This window comes from Pogoniulus pusillus, chromosome 14 (genome assembly GCF_015220805.1).
Source record: "Pogoniulus pusillus isolate bPogPus1 chromosome 14, bPogPus1.pri, whole genome shotgun sequence".
In the NCBI taxonomy this organism is placed as follows: Eukaryota; Metazoa; Chordata; class Aves; order Piciformes; family Lybiidae; genus Pogoniulus; species Pogoniulus pusillus.
In genome coordinates this window covers 13,458,158-13,475,064 of record NC_087277.1, presented here as the reverse complement: position 1 = coordinate 13,475,064, position 16,907 = coordinate 13,458,158, and the positions used below count along the sequence as shown (strand labels likewise).

At 40.8% G+C, this 16,907-nt stretch overlaps 1 protein-coding gene across 1 annotated transcript in view; it reads left to right on the top strand.

Annotated features, from left to right (window-relative positions):
• The window catches only part of NDRG1 (N-myc downstream regulated 1), a 39,835-nt gene that overhangs the window by 4,995 nt on the left and 17,933 nt on the right, over positions 1-16,907 (top strand). The window contains exons 2-3 of the mRNA XM_064154322.1: positions 9,529-9,607; positions 12,278-12,313. Of these exons, the coding sequence (XP_064010392.1) occupies positions 9,545-9,607; positions 12,278-12,313 (99 nt within the window). The 5' untranslated portion in view covers positions 9,529-9,544. The remainder of the gene's footprint in view (positions 1-9,528; positions 9,608-12,277; positions 12,314-16,907) is intronic.

Sequence of the window (16,907 nt, the reverse complement as noted above, 5' to 3'; positions counted from 1 at the left end):
TTTCAACTTGTACCCTGGATATGTAAGACCAGTCTGTTGGTACTGGATGGATGATGTGAAAATGAATGCAAAGAACAAACCTTAGAATGACAAAATGCAGAATGAAAATCTAACTGATTATAAGCAAAGTCTTTCCATGTGCTTCCAGGTATCCCTTGTTTGGTTTGCATATGGTCTTGTCCCTGCCTTTCATTTTCCTTCCACCACTCCTACAGCTCTTCTTCTTGAAGAACAAGAAGCAAAAACTAAATTATGCAATGCCCCCAATGAAGACTATAGGTGGAGGCACTGGCATTCAAAGCAAAAGAGTGGTGATATATTTGATCTATATATGTGTGTTTATTGGTAGGCATAAGATGTAATGGAAAAGTAATCAGCAAAGTAAAATGCAGCTTCTCAAGGAACGTCTATTTGGAACACAGTAAACAGACCTTGAGATGGGAGGCATTCTCTTAGAGGAAGGAAGGGTTACGTTTGCTGTGAGGTTTTGGGTTGCTTCTTTCAGGAAGCTCATGTGTACCTTGTCAGATTAATAAAACCATTTTCATGCTGCTAGAATAGTCCAAAGATATTTTGTATGTAAAGCATTCCTGATAAATGTTAAGATACATTTGTGTCTTTGGACGAAGTGGCAACACACAGGGTTAAGTGTCAAATCTATTAAATATATGCACTGCAGAATTTTCTAATGACTCTTAATGATAGGGCAAATTCAAAACACTGTTCTTTTTCCTGGATAATCCAATTTAAGAACATCACATTTTCCCTCCCCCCCAAAATATACTAATTTTTGTGAAGCAATATATAAAATCATCTCAATTTCATGTAAGAACTTAGGCATCAATGACTCCAGTCCCTCTTGTAAACAATATAAGTTCTCTTCCTGGTGGAACGGATAACTGAAGCATGGATGAGGAAGGGTTCAAAAAAGTGAGCTGAGGATGAAGAATTTGGCTTTGCCTGCTCTGAAGGATTTTGAAAGGCCTTACTTTGAGAAGCAAGGCATGTTCTGGCACTGGGTGGTGCTGATTAAGAGACTTCCTCATGGGTCGTATCTGTTGTGATACAGGCAAGAGTATCCTTGGCCCTTAGGAGGGTCATGTCCTATCTCTTAAGTGCTGAGCCTTGCAGGCAAAGTTAGTCTCGTGTCATTCCGCATGTACAAATGGTTAAATCTGGGTAATTTTTGTAATGGCACTTTCTTGGGAAGAATGAAAGATGTGTCTCTAACACAGTAGCCATTTGAGCAAAGTTTGAGTCCAGATTAAGGTCTAGAGTTCTAAAATTAGTTTTAGAACGAGGGACTGGGAACTCATAGGAACAAAGTAATATTCATAAGCTATACTTTTCTCAAAAGCAGACAAAAAAACCTCAAACACTTATCATGGAAAACTTCAGCTCAGGCATTGTGGCTCTACATTGTAGAGCAAGTCATACATGTATTCAGAAGCTGTAACTTATATGGTATGAGCTAGAGGATAAAAGTAAATTAAAATACATCATCTTCTCTAGCTATGATGTTTTGTAATTCAAGTATGTCTTTGCAACATCAACATTAAAATGCAAAACTTACAAATGAAATCACTATTTACTTGCAAGGATGCAACTCAGAGAGCCAGATAAGGAAAGTTATCTCTGAGTATGTGATGAACCTGTCCCTTTTAGAATAATCTGTGTGTTTTTGCATCTAAGTTGCCCAGAACCACCCACTTTTGGAAGCTATTGCAGCTAGGCAGAAGCTATGAACTATTAAAACATGGCAGCTTGAGAGTAGGAGGCAAGGGTGGGGAGTGTGGCCTGACATTGAGCTGCAAGAACAATAGCTTATTTCTTGTCTGTTTAGACTGCAATCTTTGTGGCAGAAGCTGTCTCACACTTGTTCTGAAATGCCTAATGTGTGTTTGCAATGTTTGCTATTTAATCTGCCCCTGAAGCCCAGCCTAGCGCTTGGGAATAAGGCAGGGGTCAGGTTCTGTACCAATTCCATTGCCTTCAGTTTTTGTTTGAGAGCTTTATGTTGGCAGTCAGTTGGAGGAGGAGTGGGGCAGATGCAGAGAAAAAAGTTGGGAGGTTACTCAGAGCGTGCTGGAGCAGTGGAAGGAGGCAGGCTGGCACGGTGGTGAAGGAAAAGGAAGCCTGGGAAGGCAGCTCATTACTCTTCTTTCTTTCCACCGTACAGTGCTGCTACCCACAGCCTGGGGTAAATTAAAGCTAAAGGACAATATTGGCATCAGTACAGATGGTCATGTGTTTTCAAATAAACTTAGGCTGCCACTCAGATGTAGGATTTCCTATGAAAGCTCTGGGGTTTCCTACCTGCATCCCGCACCATTGTGCTCTGCAAAGACTGCTTGCAGCCACGTCAGCAGTGGGATGCTTCAGGAGCAAGGTAGGGATGACCACGCTTTTCAGAGCCAGGGAGTTCTGACAGTCATTAGCACTTTTAATCTTTTTAAAGAAGTTTTACATTGTGGGAGTTAACCACTTTTCAGAGAGCTATTACCAGAAGCAGTTTCAGGTGCGAGATGCTAAAGAAAACTGAATTTCAGAGACTTAGGGGAGGACAGACTATAAGTCCTAAATTACAATATTGCGGTGTATACAGTGTTAGAGATTGCTGCAACTTGAGGAAGGCCTTAACACATTGCAGGCTCTCAGTTTCGCCACCAGCTAGTAATAGAACAGCTGCTCACTTTATCTGGAGGGGACAAGGGGGAAAACAGGGATGTCCAATGTAAGAGAAATGTGGACAGCAGTCATATACTTGGACTATCACACCAACCCTTCCCACAGCAAGTTTCTATTCCTGTGAAGCTTGGGAAGACCCCAAGCTTTCCGAGGAACGCTCCTCAGTGCATCCAGCAGCAGAGAAGATTGTGCAAACTGTGTTGCAACAATTCTCTTGCTCAGCATCTGTGGAGTGGACAGAAGGGTTGCTTCCAGTTCACTTTCATTTCCATCCTGCTATCAATGTGCAGTTACTAGCGCGTATCATGCATGGGAAGAGTAACTAGTCCCTGATCTGAGGAATTGACAGTCAAACTGCTATGACTGACCCCAAAGTGATTGCAGCTGAAAGGGCACCAGCACCAGTTGCACAAGTGCAAAACAGCCAGAATAGGACTGGAGATGAGCTTGGAGACCTTTGCTTCAGAACTGCATGGGTATGCTGAAGTTGCAGACAAACAGAGCTGTGGGAGACACTGCAGACATGCACATGGGCATTTTTCATGGGAATCTGGTGGGATCAGCTGCTGGCTCTGCCCTCGCAGACAGCTGCATGTGGCTTCACCCAGCTGTTACTTTGCCCAAGGTTCAAGTTCTTGGCCAAAACATTTCAATTTCCTAATCAGATTGGTCAGACCATAGCATAAGTTTAAACTTAAAAATGGCTAAAATTTTAAGCCCTTCTTGTTTGGTGTTTCTTTAATATTTGAAAATCGGTTATGCCACGTAAAACCCCACTTTGATGGATTTTTTCTTTCTGGATGCCAGCTCTTGTTTGAAAGTAGAGCCTTCACTAAAGCATGCTGGTGGAGTAGCTCACAAAGGGAGTCTAAAGGAAATGAAAGCAAATTGCTTAGGAAAAAGAACATCAGATTGAGTATTGGCAGTGTACTGTGCATGAAAAGGGCTGGGTGATGGCAGTTCACTGGACATCTGTGAACTGGAGACCACTGTTGTTGTTTCAGTTCCCTGATATTATTTACTCTAGTCCTTCTATTCCTGACCTTTTCTGATTTGAAACTTTAGATTAAAGGTTATGCTTCAGTGCTTCCTTTGTGCCAAGTTGTTAATATCTAGTTGCCAATTGAGGCAGTTGCATGTAACCAGAGGCAAAGGAGACCCAGAGAAACACAGGTAGTTGAGTGTCTTCAGCTTTTGATGCTTTCTGCTTGTACTGTTTGGATGCTACTTAACTGTCAAAAGTCATTTGCTTCTTTTAAAGGGGAGGAACTGCTAGAAATGTTCTATCATGAATCATTGTGTGGAACCGTGTCAGAGAAAAATCAGTAACTCAGTACACAAAGGAACTCGTGACACCAGTGCCTGTAACAAAGAGTAGTATAAACTGGGCCTGGTGTGGGCAGATGCTTATGCATGCACTGGTTTGGATGCCTGCGAGATGCAGGAGTTCCAAATGAATCACAGATGGGAAGGTTAGAGTTGTTGTCTTTATAATAAACTGTCTGAAATGGAGCCTGCACTTAGTGGAGCATGCAGGGTGGACCACAGCTATACATGGGTGCTATTAACTGATGTCTGCTGGACACATTTGGTTTTGTTGAGGTTGCTTTCAGATTTGCAGTAACTTTATTATTTTAGGGCCACTGAGACTACTTTACAGCATTTACTGTTAATGCCTGGAAGAGTTCTAACTGACCTATGTAAGGCTGAAATGCTGTTTGGGTATCTCGGTAACTTTTCTTCAATGTCAGAGGCCTGAGCTGTTTGATTCTTTTTCTGAGCTGGAATATATGGGAACCTTAGCTTATCAATTTCTGTAGAGCTCTGGAGATATCTTAGCTCACCCTATCCTGCTGCAAATGCACAGATTGCCATCCCTGTCCTTCTTACTTGCTTTGGTACCTGAGCTCTGAAGACACTTGCAGCTTTCAAGGGAGAAAGTACACAGTGATGTGGTAGCTTGGAGATGCCTCCTGAGTGTCTCACATGGTGGCTCTCCAAAGAGACCACCACCAGTGCTCGGGAGCTGCAACCCTCAGTACTCATGGCTTCCTCCCTCTTTGTCATTAGACACTCGTATTTATTCCCACCTCTAATGTGATTGCTGTTCCTTCGACTCACCCTGCAAATATGGAAATGCCATGTGGCTGCTCTGGTGAGGTTGGCCTTCTGTCTATCAGTGCTCTAAAGGAGTGGTTAACCAAGCTGTTTTGAGGGAATTGCCGCCTTTCTGAAACGCTCAGACAGGAGGCTTTTCCTGTTCTTTGTTTGCCTTGAAAGCATTTCAGAAAGAGTTGAGTGTGAAGGCAGGGGTAAACCCTGCAGTGCTAGTAGCAGTTTCTCCAGCCCTGCTTGGACACGCCTGGAGAAGAGGAGGCTCAGGGGAGACCTTATTGCTGTCTACAGCTACCTGAGGGGAGGTTGTAGCCAGGAGGAGGTTGCTCCCTTCTCTCAGGTGGCCAGCACCAGAACAAGAGGACACAGCCTCAAGCTATGCCAGGGGAAATTTAAGCTTGAGGTGAGGAGAAAGTTCTTCACTGAGAGAGTCACTGGATACTGGAATGGGCTGCCCGGGGAGGTGGTGGAGTTGCTGTCCCTGTAGCTGTTCAAGGCAGGATTGGATGTGGCGCTTGGTGCCATGGTCTAGCCTTGAGCTCTGTGATAAAGGGTTGGACTTGATGATCTATGAGGTCTCTTCCAACCTTGGTGATACTGTGACATGAGACCATGGAGCACCTTGTTGCGCAGACTTGACAACCATGCAATATCTTCTGAAGAATAAAGTTTGTAACAAGGGATCTTTGAACTTGTTTCACTTCTGTGCTTGGAATGCATTTGGTCACATATATTAGGATTACCTAATGTTTAGTATTTAGGATTTCAACATTCCTGGTTACTGGGAATGGGTGGCCTAATGTGTGGCTTCTTAGCTCCTTTGTTGGGATCTCTGTTGTGCAAAGTTAGACTGCACATCCGTCCTACAACCTGCTGCCAAAACAAGGCTCCAGTGATGACTGTCCCTCCAGCCATGATGCAGAGGGACAGGGGATACTCTGAACCTCTAAAAGCAAAAGAGTCAGATTCACTTAAGATTCCTGAACTACTGTCCTTGATTATGACTTGCTCTGGTGGTTTTGGTGCAGTGACTTTGGACTGGAATGGGTACAGAAAAGCCCCTTTGAAATTAGTGGGTACAGTATTGCACAGATGACTTTACCCTTCCCTGCACCCTTCTTGCTTCCTACAGGCTGACTTGATGCCTTTCCAGCTAGTTGGCAAAGGTAGGTATGTTAGCAGTTTTAGAGCACTTTTCCAGCTGCAAAGGTACTTTAAACCTGCTTCTTAGTTGGGAATAGGATTGTTTTTAAGATAAATCCTCTGAACAGCAATTGTAACTGGTTCCTGAGTGTGGGATGGTGAGTGTCCTCTTGGGTGGCTTGTCCTAGAGGGCAGGACCCTTGCTAAGGCTGAACTGACCAAGTGGAGTGAAAAAAAGTTGTATTTTTCCGAGTTGGCACCTTTACTGCTTGCAGATATAAATGAACTTTGTCTTTTGAAGACTTCTGAGAGGCAAGTGCTTTGAAATGTGTATAAAGGAATGCTTGTCTGATTATCTGTTTAGCAGAGTTAGGCAGTTGCATTAGCTTTGAGCTACCCTGTCACATCAGGGAGAGAGCACAAAGCACCTATTTAGAGATAATAAAATTTGTGCTGAACATGGGATGGTACAAAATCACTTCCCTAACATCTTTCTCTTTGGAAAATAAGATGTTTTCTACAGTGCTGTCAGATAGTGAGGCTTTGTTTTCCAGCTCTTGTGAACAAATAGCATGTTGTTATGCTGCCCTGTCATAAGGTTGTTTCTTGGTAGGAATGTTCCAGGTATTCCTGATGCAGAGAAGGAAAATCCAGAGCCTGAAAATGCCTGATCTGAAAACATTACGTGGCTTGAACATCTGGTATCTTTCCAAAAATGAGAACTTGGTACATGTTGGACTTTTGTTCAGTAGACTTCATGACGGGCATGTAATCTGCTGGTCAGCACTTCCTAGTGCTGCTTCTGTCGGAAACATAGAGCGACAACTTTGAACTACTATGAAAACAGGATTGTTTTTAAGGCTATAAAAGGCATCCCTCTTGTTCCTTTTGGCACAGTTGTTTTGGTCATTCATAGTCAATGCTCTGAGTCCCTGAAAATCTGAGTCCCTGAAACTATCCCATGTAAACAACTTTCTTCCATAAACACTAGCTGTGGCTTTGTTCCCTGAGCCACTTTTTACTGGAAAACTGCAGGAGATCTACCTTCCTACTTCCCTGTAGGTAAACCATGGAAAAATCTTTTGCAATTCTATTAATTAGGAGCAACATTAAGGTGCATATTTCTGAAATGAAAAAAAGGCAACAAAACCCCATGCAACCCACCAAACAAACCTCCAAGCATTGGAGTTAGGTGCAATTGCAAATTGCATGTAAATATTTTTGACTTCCAAATATTACAGCAGCATTTATTTCCCTTTCTGCCATGCACAATTGCTCACTGTGTAGAATGACCCATTACACAGATGCCTTTAATTATGGAAAAATGTAATTAAAATGTCACTTACAGTTGCTTGAAGTTTTGGAAAACTTGGGTTTGCATGTTCTTATCTTCTATAACAGGCAATATCTATTGGAAAACTGGGAGAGGGGGAAATCAGTCACTGCTAGGGAGCAACTCTGTCTTGATTCTTCTGACTATTTAAGTATCTCTGGTGCACTTTCATAAATTTAGGTTACAGATCACTGGCAAGGGGTCAGTTTTGTTCCTGTCTCCATGCCTCAGGTGGTGGGGTTAAATACTGATAAAACATTTCTCTAAGCTTAAAATCCTCAGTCCTATTCCTTATGAAAACTGCATAGCAGGCAAGAGAGGTTCCTAAAATCTGCTGCTGTTTGCACACAAGGACATGAGTGTTTTCCCAGCATTACCTTTCTTAATCAGTGTTTGCCACTTCATAGCTTCCTGTGGCATCCAGCTGTCATGCAGAACTCTTAGCAGAACATCTTTGCTCATGAAAATGTGTATCACTTTACCCATGGGACAAAGTGAAAAATATGTTGCTACTGCCAGTTCCTGGATCCTTCCATGAGCTTCACAGCCCTTCTCGAGCACCAGGTCATTCATGTAGACAAGATTGATTTGCCTAAAGTAGATTTGAGTCAGGAGCTGGAAAATAATGGCTTAAAGAATCAGTTTAAGTCGTCTTCTGTAATTTCATTCTTATCTTCAAGAAAATGGTGAATAATTAAAATATTTGCAATTTTTCTTAATTCCTAAATGTGTTTAAGCCTTTTGACTTGCTTTATGAGTATGCTTATTTATCTATCTACTTCACCTGAGATGGTTCTAAAATTAATTTTTGATTTGTTACAGATATGTAGTCAAAATATATTTGTGTGAAAATTGTGCAGTTAATAAACTTCCAGTTTTGTCCAAAGACTCCTAAACCCCATGTGGTATGCATTTCTCCAGCAGATCAAAGAACATACAACAAATACAAGCAATAAAAAAGCATCACTGCAGGCCTAGGGAAGAGTGGCTGAGGCAACTGGGGATGTTCAATCTGGAGAAGAGAAAGCTACAGGGAGATCTTACTGCTCTCTACAACTAATGAAAGGAGATTATATTGAGGCCAGTGTTGGCTTCTTCCAACTATCTAGCAATAAGATGAGAGGAGATGGGTTTCAGTTGTGCCAGGAGAGGTTTAGATTGGATATTTGGAAAATATTCCTTACTGAAAGAATGGTGAGGCCTTGGAACAGGCTGCCAAGGGAGTGGAGTCATCATCCTTGGAGGTGTTCAGGGAGCATGTAGATATGGCTCTTCAGGATATAGTTTGGCCGTAGTAATTGGGTTATGGTTGGACTTAATGATCCTAAAGGTCTTTTCCATCCTTAATGATTCTAAGGTCCTATGAAATATAATTTGACTTCTGCATTTGTCATCTTGATGCTAAAACATTCTTCTTTAACTGCCTGTTTGGACTGCTGCAGTCACTAAGTGAGATACTCATTTATCACACACTACCTGCAGCATAACCTGCTGCTCCATATGCCTCAGCAGTCATGCCTTTCTGGGGTTTGATCATATTCTTGTTCCCATTTATGCTTCCCACAGACAAGAACTGGGTGTCACAATGGTGGTCCTTTTCCAGGACACAGCAATCCTGTTCCTTGCATTGACAGTTTTGGAAACAGTACTATTGCCTGCACCTTGTCAGTATCCATATAAAGGGATATACTGTGTGTTTGTTCAAATGAAGAAAGGGGTTTCTGTCCTGAAGAACAGAGCATGTTGTCCTGGGAGTAAAGTTATGCCAATGAGTGTCCAGTTTTCTTTGAGTAAAGATCTGAGGGATGGAGAAGGAGCCTTCATAAAAACAAACAAAACAACCAACCAAAACAATGAAAAAAAGTTTGAAAATCATCATAGACAGGTGTTAAAGCTAATTTTAGAAGATCTATTGATTTGTCTGTGCCTCCTGTCACCTGTGAAGCAACAGAGTCCGTGACTTTATACTGATTCCATCCCTGTTTCCTCAGCATTCCCCATTTACAACCTTCCAAACTTTTGTTTCATCTTGTAGCCTTACTATTTCTTTAGTAAGAAAGTCTCTTGTTTTGCAGGAGTGTGTGTATAAATACACCAGGGAAGCATTTTATGAGAGATTCATAATCTTGCAAACTATAACCTGCGACAGTGGGTCATTGGTAAGGGGATTGGATAGAGCAGGACTTTTATTTGTTCCTATATTGAATTGTTGATGCAAGATGAGAACAAAACTTTTTTCATCTTTGCAGATATCAGCTACTGACCATGTCAACAGAGTTCCAGGATGCTCACCTTGCAGAGGTGAAACCTCTGGTGGAGAAAGAAGAGGTAATTAAAGCCTTTTGGAGCTTACATGTTTTATTTCAGGGTTGCTACTGGAACTGCGCATGCATCTTTATGTTAGTTCTAACATGCCATGTGGATGAGATGTGTAAGAGAAACTGGAGATGGAATGAATAGCTTGGGTTTTTTTCCAAGTAATGCACACTTGAGCTGTAATTATTTGCTTTTTGTTGCTCTTTGGTTTTTCTCTTCTCTAGTAATAATCTGGTGGTGACTTTTCTTCTGGATAGTCACAGCTGCTATCTTCAACTGTTTTGAATTATGCCAATTGGGCAATCCCCAGTACATCCAGCTACATCTATAGACTTCTTAATGAAAGATAGCTGACAGACTAAAGTTCGTATCTTTACAAGGAGGGGCAGCGAGAGCATTTACTTTTCCTCTAGGCAATTGTGTCCAGAGGTGTAACTGTGCCCCATCTAATCGTCTCTGGCTGCACTGAGCTGAGTTACATCCAATTTACAACCAGTTCTGCAGCTGACTGCATGTGCACAAGCCACAGTCTTTCCTTTGGGGCTGCAGTGTAGAAACATTCTAGCTTCTTTTGTTGCTTAACCTTCTGGTACTTATTTCCATTTGTTTTTGTACCATTTTCTTCAGACATCTGCCCACAACACCTGAGTTCAGTGGCTGCCTGACTCTTAAGTGGTAGCAATACTCTGTGCTTCAGTGTGATCGTGGCAAATAATTCACTGTGTCATGTGAAAGAACCTTTCAGCTTTTTTCTTGAATTGAAATGATTTTTATTTTCTTGCTTCTAGTGATGGTAATTCTTGACAATGATCTGCATAAACATGTTGGGTGTTTTTCTGGGTTTCTGTGCTGTAACTACTCAGGGCACTGTCTCTTTTATTCCCTACTTCTTTTGTGTAAACACTTCACAAAATCATTTCCACTTGTGACTGCAGTGAAATAGCTGGAAAAACTTTAAACACAGCTCCCTTGCCAAGGACATTGCTTGAAATCAAAGCTTACTTGAATACCAGTTAATGCAGCACTCAAATATTTCAGTACCTAACATCCATTTTTAAAACATTAATGATACTCAGTAGTAGCAAAACAAAGGAAATATTAAACACAGGCCCTGTGGGTACTGAAATACTTTTACTTAATTCAAAAATATCTTAAAACATGGATTAACTTCCTGGGTTTCTGTAGCACATAGATCAAAAGTTTGAATCTTGACAATGAACCCTATATACTTTTATTTGGGACGTTGCCTTAAGGTTTGTCTTCATGGAGACACTAATGCAGAGTTTGATTTCCTCTGTGCCCATTCTTAGGTGAAGGAAGCTATTTAACTTATTTTGAGAAAATGGAAAAGATTCCCCTGAGGATACTAAAGTTAACAGTGGAGCTGGTGTTAAGTGAGTGATGCACTCAGAGGTTGCATCCTGGCTTCTTGCACTTAGTTTTCATCTACAGCTGTAGTCTCTATTGCTATACAATGATGAGCCTTATTTCATGTGCTTAGGTATACAGATGCCACATATTTACTGTTTTCAACTCCAGTCCACACTTGAACAGCAGAGTATGAAACTAGCTAGGTTTAAAAAGATCATGAGACTAACAGTATAGTAAGATTAAACCCCAGCATATTGTCTAAAGTTAAACTGTGTGAAATGATTCCTGCAAGCTCAGTCAGCTCTTTAGCTACTTGTTTGTCTGTACGAGACACTGACAAACTGTCTAAAGATCACAGTTCTAGAGTCTTTCATAATTATGAGATGGACTGCACTTGGGTGAGATGGTATTGCCCAAAACAACATCTGTTTTGTTTCTGATATCTTCCATCCTCTATTTACCTGGATTTCTGGAACTGAGTGACCTCCTTGTCCAAATTCCAAGCTTTTAATTTCATCTTAATGCTTTTTTTTCAAGCTTTGGTTTCCTGTCCTACTCTGCAGCATAAAAACTTCTGGCTTGTCTGGAATTCCCTCTTGGTCTCAGCTCTCCAATGGAAATACAAGTTTAACTTCTTTCTTGTCTTTTAATAAAAGAAGACAACTGCAAGGCATTTATTCTTTTGAATTTATAGTCTTTTTTTAGAGTATTGGAGCTGGAAACCATGTCACTTCTTTTCTGGTGTAGATCCTTGACAGGTGTAAGAGACTGTCAATAACAGCAATGGCTGGTCACAGGCTGGAACAAACCTTTGTGTCCACCCAGCCTACCAAACATAACAAAACCTATTTTAGCTTTCTCACCTTCTGTACCTTGTAACAAATCCTGGTGATGACTGCTTAGCTGAGTTGCAAGTGCACTGTGCATGCTTGAGCAGTGGCTTTCTGTCCCAGATGGGACTGAGGTGGGCCGTTGAGTGCCCCATGGCTACAGTGAGCAAAGGAGAAAAGTTTAGTGTTTTACTGCTCCAGTTTGTCTGGTGACTTCACAATAATTTTAGATGAGCTATCTTTTGTGGTTTATTTTGCTGGTCTATAGTCTAGTATATTATTGCTTTCCTGTTCTTGCTGAAAATTAGTGGGGAAAATCTTCTGAGTCAATTTCAATGTTTAACAAGAGAACTTTAATTGAGTGGAGAATTGGAATGGAGCTCTCAGTTGCAGATTCAAGGAATTAGGGCATACCTTTCCCAGTGCAGGTTTCTGTGGCTGCAAAAGTTACCTGCATTAATGCTTTCAAATCTCTTCACAGGCTATCACTCGCCTCCTTCCAGATTTCGATGTTCGGGTAAGTAAAGCAATTCTTATTTTTTTCATAAAAGGGAAAATTGAACTAAGATTTGAGAAGATATCAAAATGTGATCAGAAATGACTGACTGCTTGCCAGAAATAGTTACTCTGGGAAAGGGATCTGAACGGGGCTCTGATCTGAAGAGGGCTATAGGAGGTCTTTTTAGAGTAAGGTGAAAAAGTTTCATTCCGAAGGGGTAGCTGAGTTGCAAACAGCTCTATTCTTGCCAAGAGACTGAAATTCTTCATCAGTGGTAGTGAACACAAAATATTCCCCTCCCAGATGGATGCATGCTTTCTCCAGTTAATTTGCTTTCTTTAGCAGTGTGCATGAATTTTCTCAGAGGAAATATCTCTCTTGATGTAAGACGTTATGCCATTGGAAGTCTGCAAAAGATTCCTGACGTCTGTAGACCAGTGGAAGTCACTTGGCAATCAGTTTTGCCTGTAAAAGGGTGACAGTAGTTTACATGTGTTTATTTACAGCCACATCATAAATCACACCACTAGGTCAGATGGTGGCTTTCCACTTTTCCAGTGTCAGACTTCTGGAGGTTATCTAACTCTTAGCTTTCCTTGTATATTTTTCTGTCATCATTTGGACTTCTGAGTTTGTTCTTAAACTGAGACTACCTCCAACAGCCATGTATTTCCTTAGGCTGGGTTGAACTGGAAAAGACACCAGGGAGCTTGTACCTACTTCATCAGAGAGTGAACAGTGAATTCCCATCTCTGAGTACAAGGAGGAGTATGGGCTGAGAAAAGGGGCTCATTTGGTGTCTTATTTTTGCTGATGGTTGTAGGAAGGAAGTTTTATTGTGGAAAGTTGTTAAATTGTTCCAGCCTTTTGGATGTTCAGGTGGAGAACCATGAAGAAAATAACTGTTCCATACTTTGTGGCATGTGGCACTTCATTTGCACTTTGTTTTTATTTAATGTTGTGCAAATATGTTAAAAAATCAGCAGCCTTTTCACTGGAAACTAAGAGACAGTTATCTCAAACATCTTTACCATCTTTCAGTGCCTTCTACTTCTATAGCAAAATCGTAGTTTACAGTAATCTTGCATTCTCTCTCTTCCTTTCTATTAATGAAATGCACTACCTCAAGTCTTGATAAATGTAAGTTTAAGTTTCCCACCATGTGACTTCCTTCAGGACTGTGCACAGCATGAGAGAAGCTTTCTGTTTGGGTCCAGATTGATCGCTTGGTCTAAATAAATCTGAATCCCAGATTAAGTCCTCTAACAGGAATACTGCAGTATTTTGATTAAGAATCCAGAAGTGACCCATATTTCATTTCTATTCTTGGAATAAATTTGCTTGGTTTGGTTTGTAAACCGTGTGTATATATAGATTTTTAGCTTGCAAGATCAAATTTTCTAAGCCTTTCATGTGTGAGCTTTTTTGTTGTTCTTTAGTTGTTTGTTTGTGTTTCTCTTCCCCCCCTGTGTTTTGGATTAACTGTCACTAATCCAGAGCAGTGGTTCTTGTCATTTAGCCCTGTTCTGCCAGCTCTTGCTTTTTTAATGATCTTTCTTTGTCAGAGTTTAATCTTTAGTCGTTCTAGTTCAGGAAGGAAAAACATGAACGAATGCTTTCAATCCTTGAAGAGCTGTTGCTGCAAAGATGGCTTAGATTCAGTCCTTAAAACCACAACTACACTGTCTACATGTCTTAAGTTTTCCTGTGGTTGATTTATGAAAAAGGTGATTTGAAGTTGTTAGGAGAAACTCTGTTGCTTAGTTCATGTGTGGCCCTGGAGGATGCAGGTCACTCAGGACTGACACCAAAGGTCATGGGCTCTTAAGCTACCTGTCCAGTGAGCTGTACTTAGGAGAAGAATGGTCCTGGCCAGAGAACATGATGTTCAGAAGCTGATGTAAGCATCCACCATATCCCTTGCAACTTTGTCCTTTTGGGAACAAGTTACGCAGTGTTTGGTTAATAACTTTATTCCTACTTTGTGTCTGCCCTGTGAGGTTTTTTGATTGCAAGAATAAATTATATCTAGTTACTCAGATTTGGAAAGAAATGGACTCTTATTTCACATGATTTCTTAGACTGAGTTAAATGTACTTTTCCAGTTTTGAAGTAAGCCATAGTATAACACAGTGTCACCTTCTGAAAGCACACGTTGCAAGACATGTATGTGGTTATTCAGTGGAGCGAAGCTTTGGTGAAATCACAGGAATAATCAAAGCAAGGAATGGAAGGACTGACAGCTCTCAGCTTCCTCAAATCATCACTATATGTCTGAAAACTTAAGGTCCCCTGCCTCCCAAGAAAGGGAGAATTCCTGGCTGAACCCATTTTACTACAATTAATGATAAACTGGAGCAGGGCAGTGTGTCCTGAGCTACTTTACACTGGCTTAATGCCAATGACATTTTAATTGTATTTCCAATTTGATGTATTTACCTATTCCCTAGCTGGGTAGCATTTGGGGCACTGGAGACCTGGCTCCTCACCATTGTATATAATTTTCTTAGCTTGATGCTTAGGAGTGAGCAGTCCCTCAGGAAACTCCCTGCTCAATAACTAAGCAAAAATTCCCAGGCTGTGCAGCAGCTGTATGTGGCAGAGATGAGTTTGTGCCTTGCAATTCCTGGCTCATGGCCATCTATAGCCACCACTGGCACACAAGAGCAATTTCTGCTTTCCTTCCTTGTGAGGGGACAAGGAAAGAACTGCCTCCAACGAGAGCTGGTCCTTGCAGTGCAATGAGCTGCAGTGTGTTACATGGATTTCATCATCCTTTTAGGTGTCTGAAGAGAAGAGTCAGGAGTGGTTGTAGTTTTGCGCTTTTGCAGCGCAGTGCAGTCCTGTGCTAATCAGACTAGGAAGAATGTCTGGGCAGAACTATTGCAATAATCTTCTTCAGTTCTCTAGCTACCGGCTTCAACCTTAGCAGAGTCATTTACTTTTGTATCTAAATTCATTTACTGTTATTGGTGTACTCAACTCAGAGCCTGAATTGAGGAACCTATTTGAGATACTGCTAATTGAAAATAGAAACCTTAGGGAAGAAAAGCCCAACCAAACACACTCACCGCCCCCCAGAAACCCAAACGAGCAACAAAACACCCTGCCTCCACCACAGAGAGACAAACAAAACCCCAAACCAACTAAGCACCAAAAAAAAAAGGGCCCAAAACCTGGAAAGGTGGACACTGGAGTCTTGGCAAAACATACTATGAACTGAAATAACTATTTCAGAGTAGAAAAAACTGAGGGGAAAAGTGCTCAATAAATCCAGGGCAAAGGGGATTTGAAACTCAACATTGCAATACCACATTAAGAGCTGAAATATTTTTGATCTTCAAGATACAGAAAAAAGAGAAGTGAAAAATAATGTATGCAGTTACTAGTATATTAAATTTCTTAAGCAATATAAACTTAAAATGTACTGTCTCCTGGTAATTCAAAAAGCTATTTTAATCCTCTTTAAAAGCTTTGAAGCTTTTCCCTCAGTCCTGAGGCAAGAGAATGGAGGTATATTTAACAGGCATAATATTATAAATTAAAATAAAAGCATGAGATAATAATTGAGGATTAAGTATATTTGAAAGCTTTAAAATACTCTTGATGGAATGTAGTATTTTACTTTAAATGTGGCATTTTCATTAAAATCTGCCATATATGTGTGTGTTTTTTCCTTCTTAGTTATCTAAAGTGTTTTGTTTGCATACTTTAGAAAAGAACTTGTTCATAAATGTGGTACTTGATCCATGTCAGCCAGGGCAGAGAGGAGAAGGAATAAATGAGCTCTCCTCTATTACTGACATAAAAATTGCACTGCCCTCCCCAACTCTAACCTCTACAAAATGTCAGGAAATGTCACTTGACCCAAAAGTAAAATCTCCTTTAGAATGGATCAGGTCCTTCAGTCTAAGGCAGCCTCTCCTGAATTTCATGTATTCCAAGTATTTGTGTGTGTGTTTTAAGGGCGCGAAGATAAGACTGCACCTCTGTTAAAGTGAGATGTGAACAGATGGTGTGTTTGTCTTTATCCTTCTATCGGATTAGTGTACCTTGGATTTTTTTCCAAGATAGTATTTTAATACAAATCAGTTGGTGAAGAGCCTCTTACTATAACGTTGATGTTGATTGGGATGTGCTGCCATCTGTTTTCAGTGCTCTGCATTTTGAAAACATCCATCCCTGCATCACGTAGACAAATCTCTTGATCTTTAATAGGATCAATAGGGATGTGAAGTTGTTGGTTTGATGTCACTGAAGAAACTGGTTTGAATTGATGATTTATTTTTTTTCAGGAGAAACTTTTAGTTACACATCATTAAGAATTCTCACTAAAGGAAAACAGCACAACTTGCTTGAATTGGGGGAATCTTACTGTGAAGATAATGGGGAATTAAACCAATTGCTAAACTGACTGTGATTTATGGCAGTAATTAGGGATGCGTTTGCCTGTTGTCTCTGAACTATTTTTAGCTGACACTGAGTTTGAACTAGGCTCAGGCTTCCAGTTGCAGAAGAATTAGCTGCCGAGGTCAGTGGGATATGCAGGTTCAAGGGTCAAGCTTCATCTACCGTGAGTAGATTTTTCTTTCGCGCACAAATGCGGAAGGTC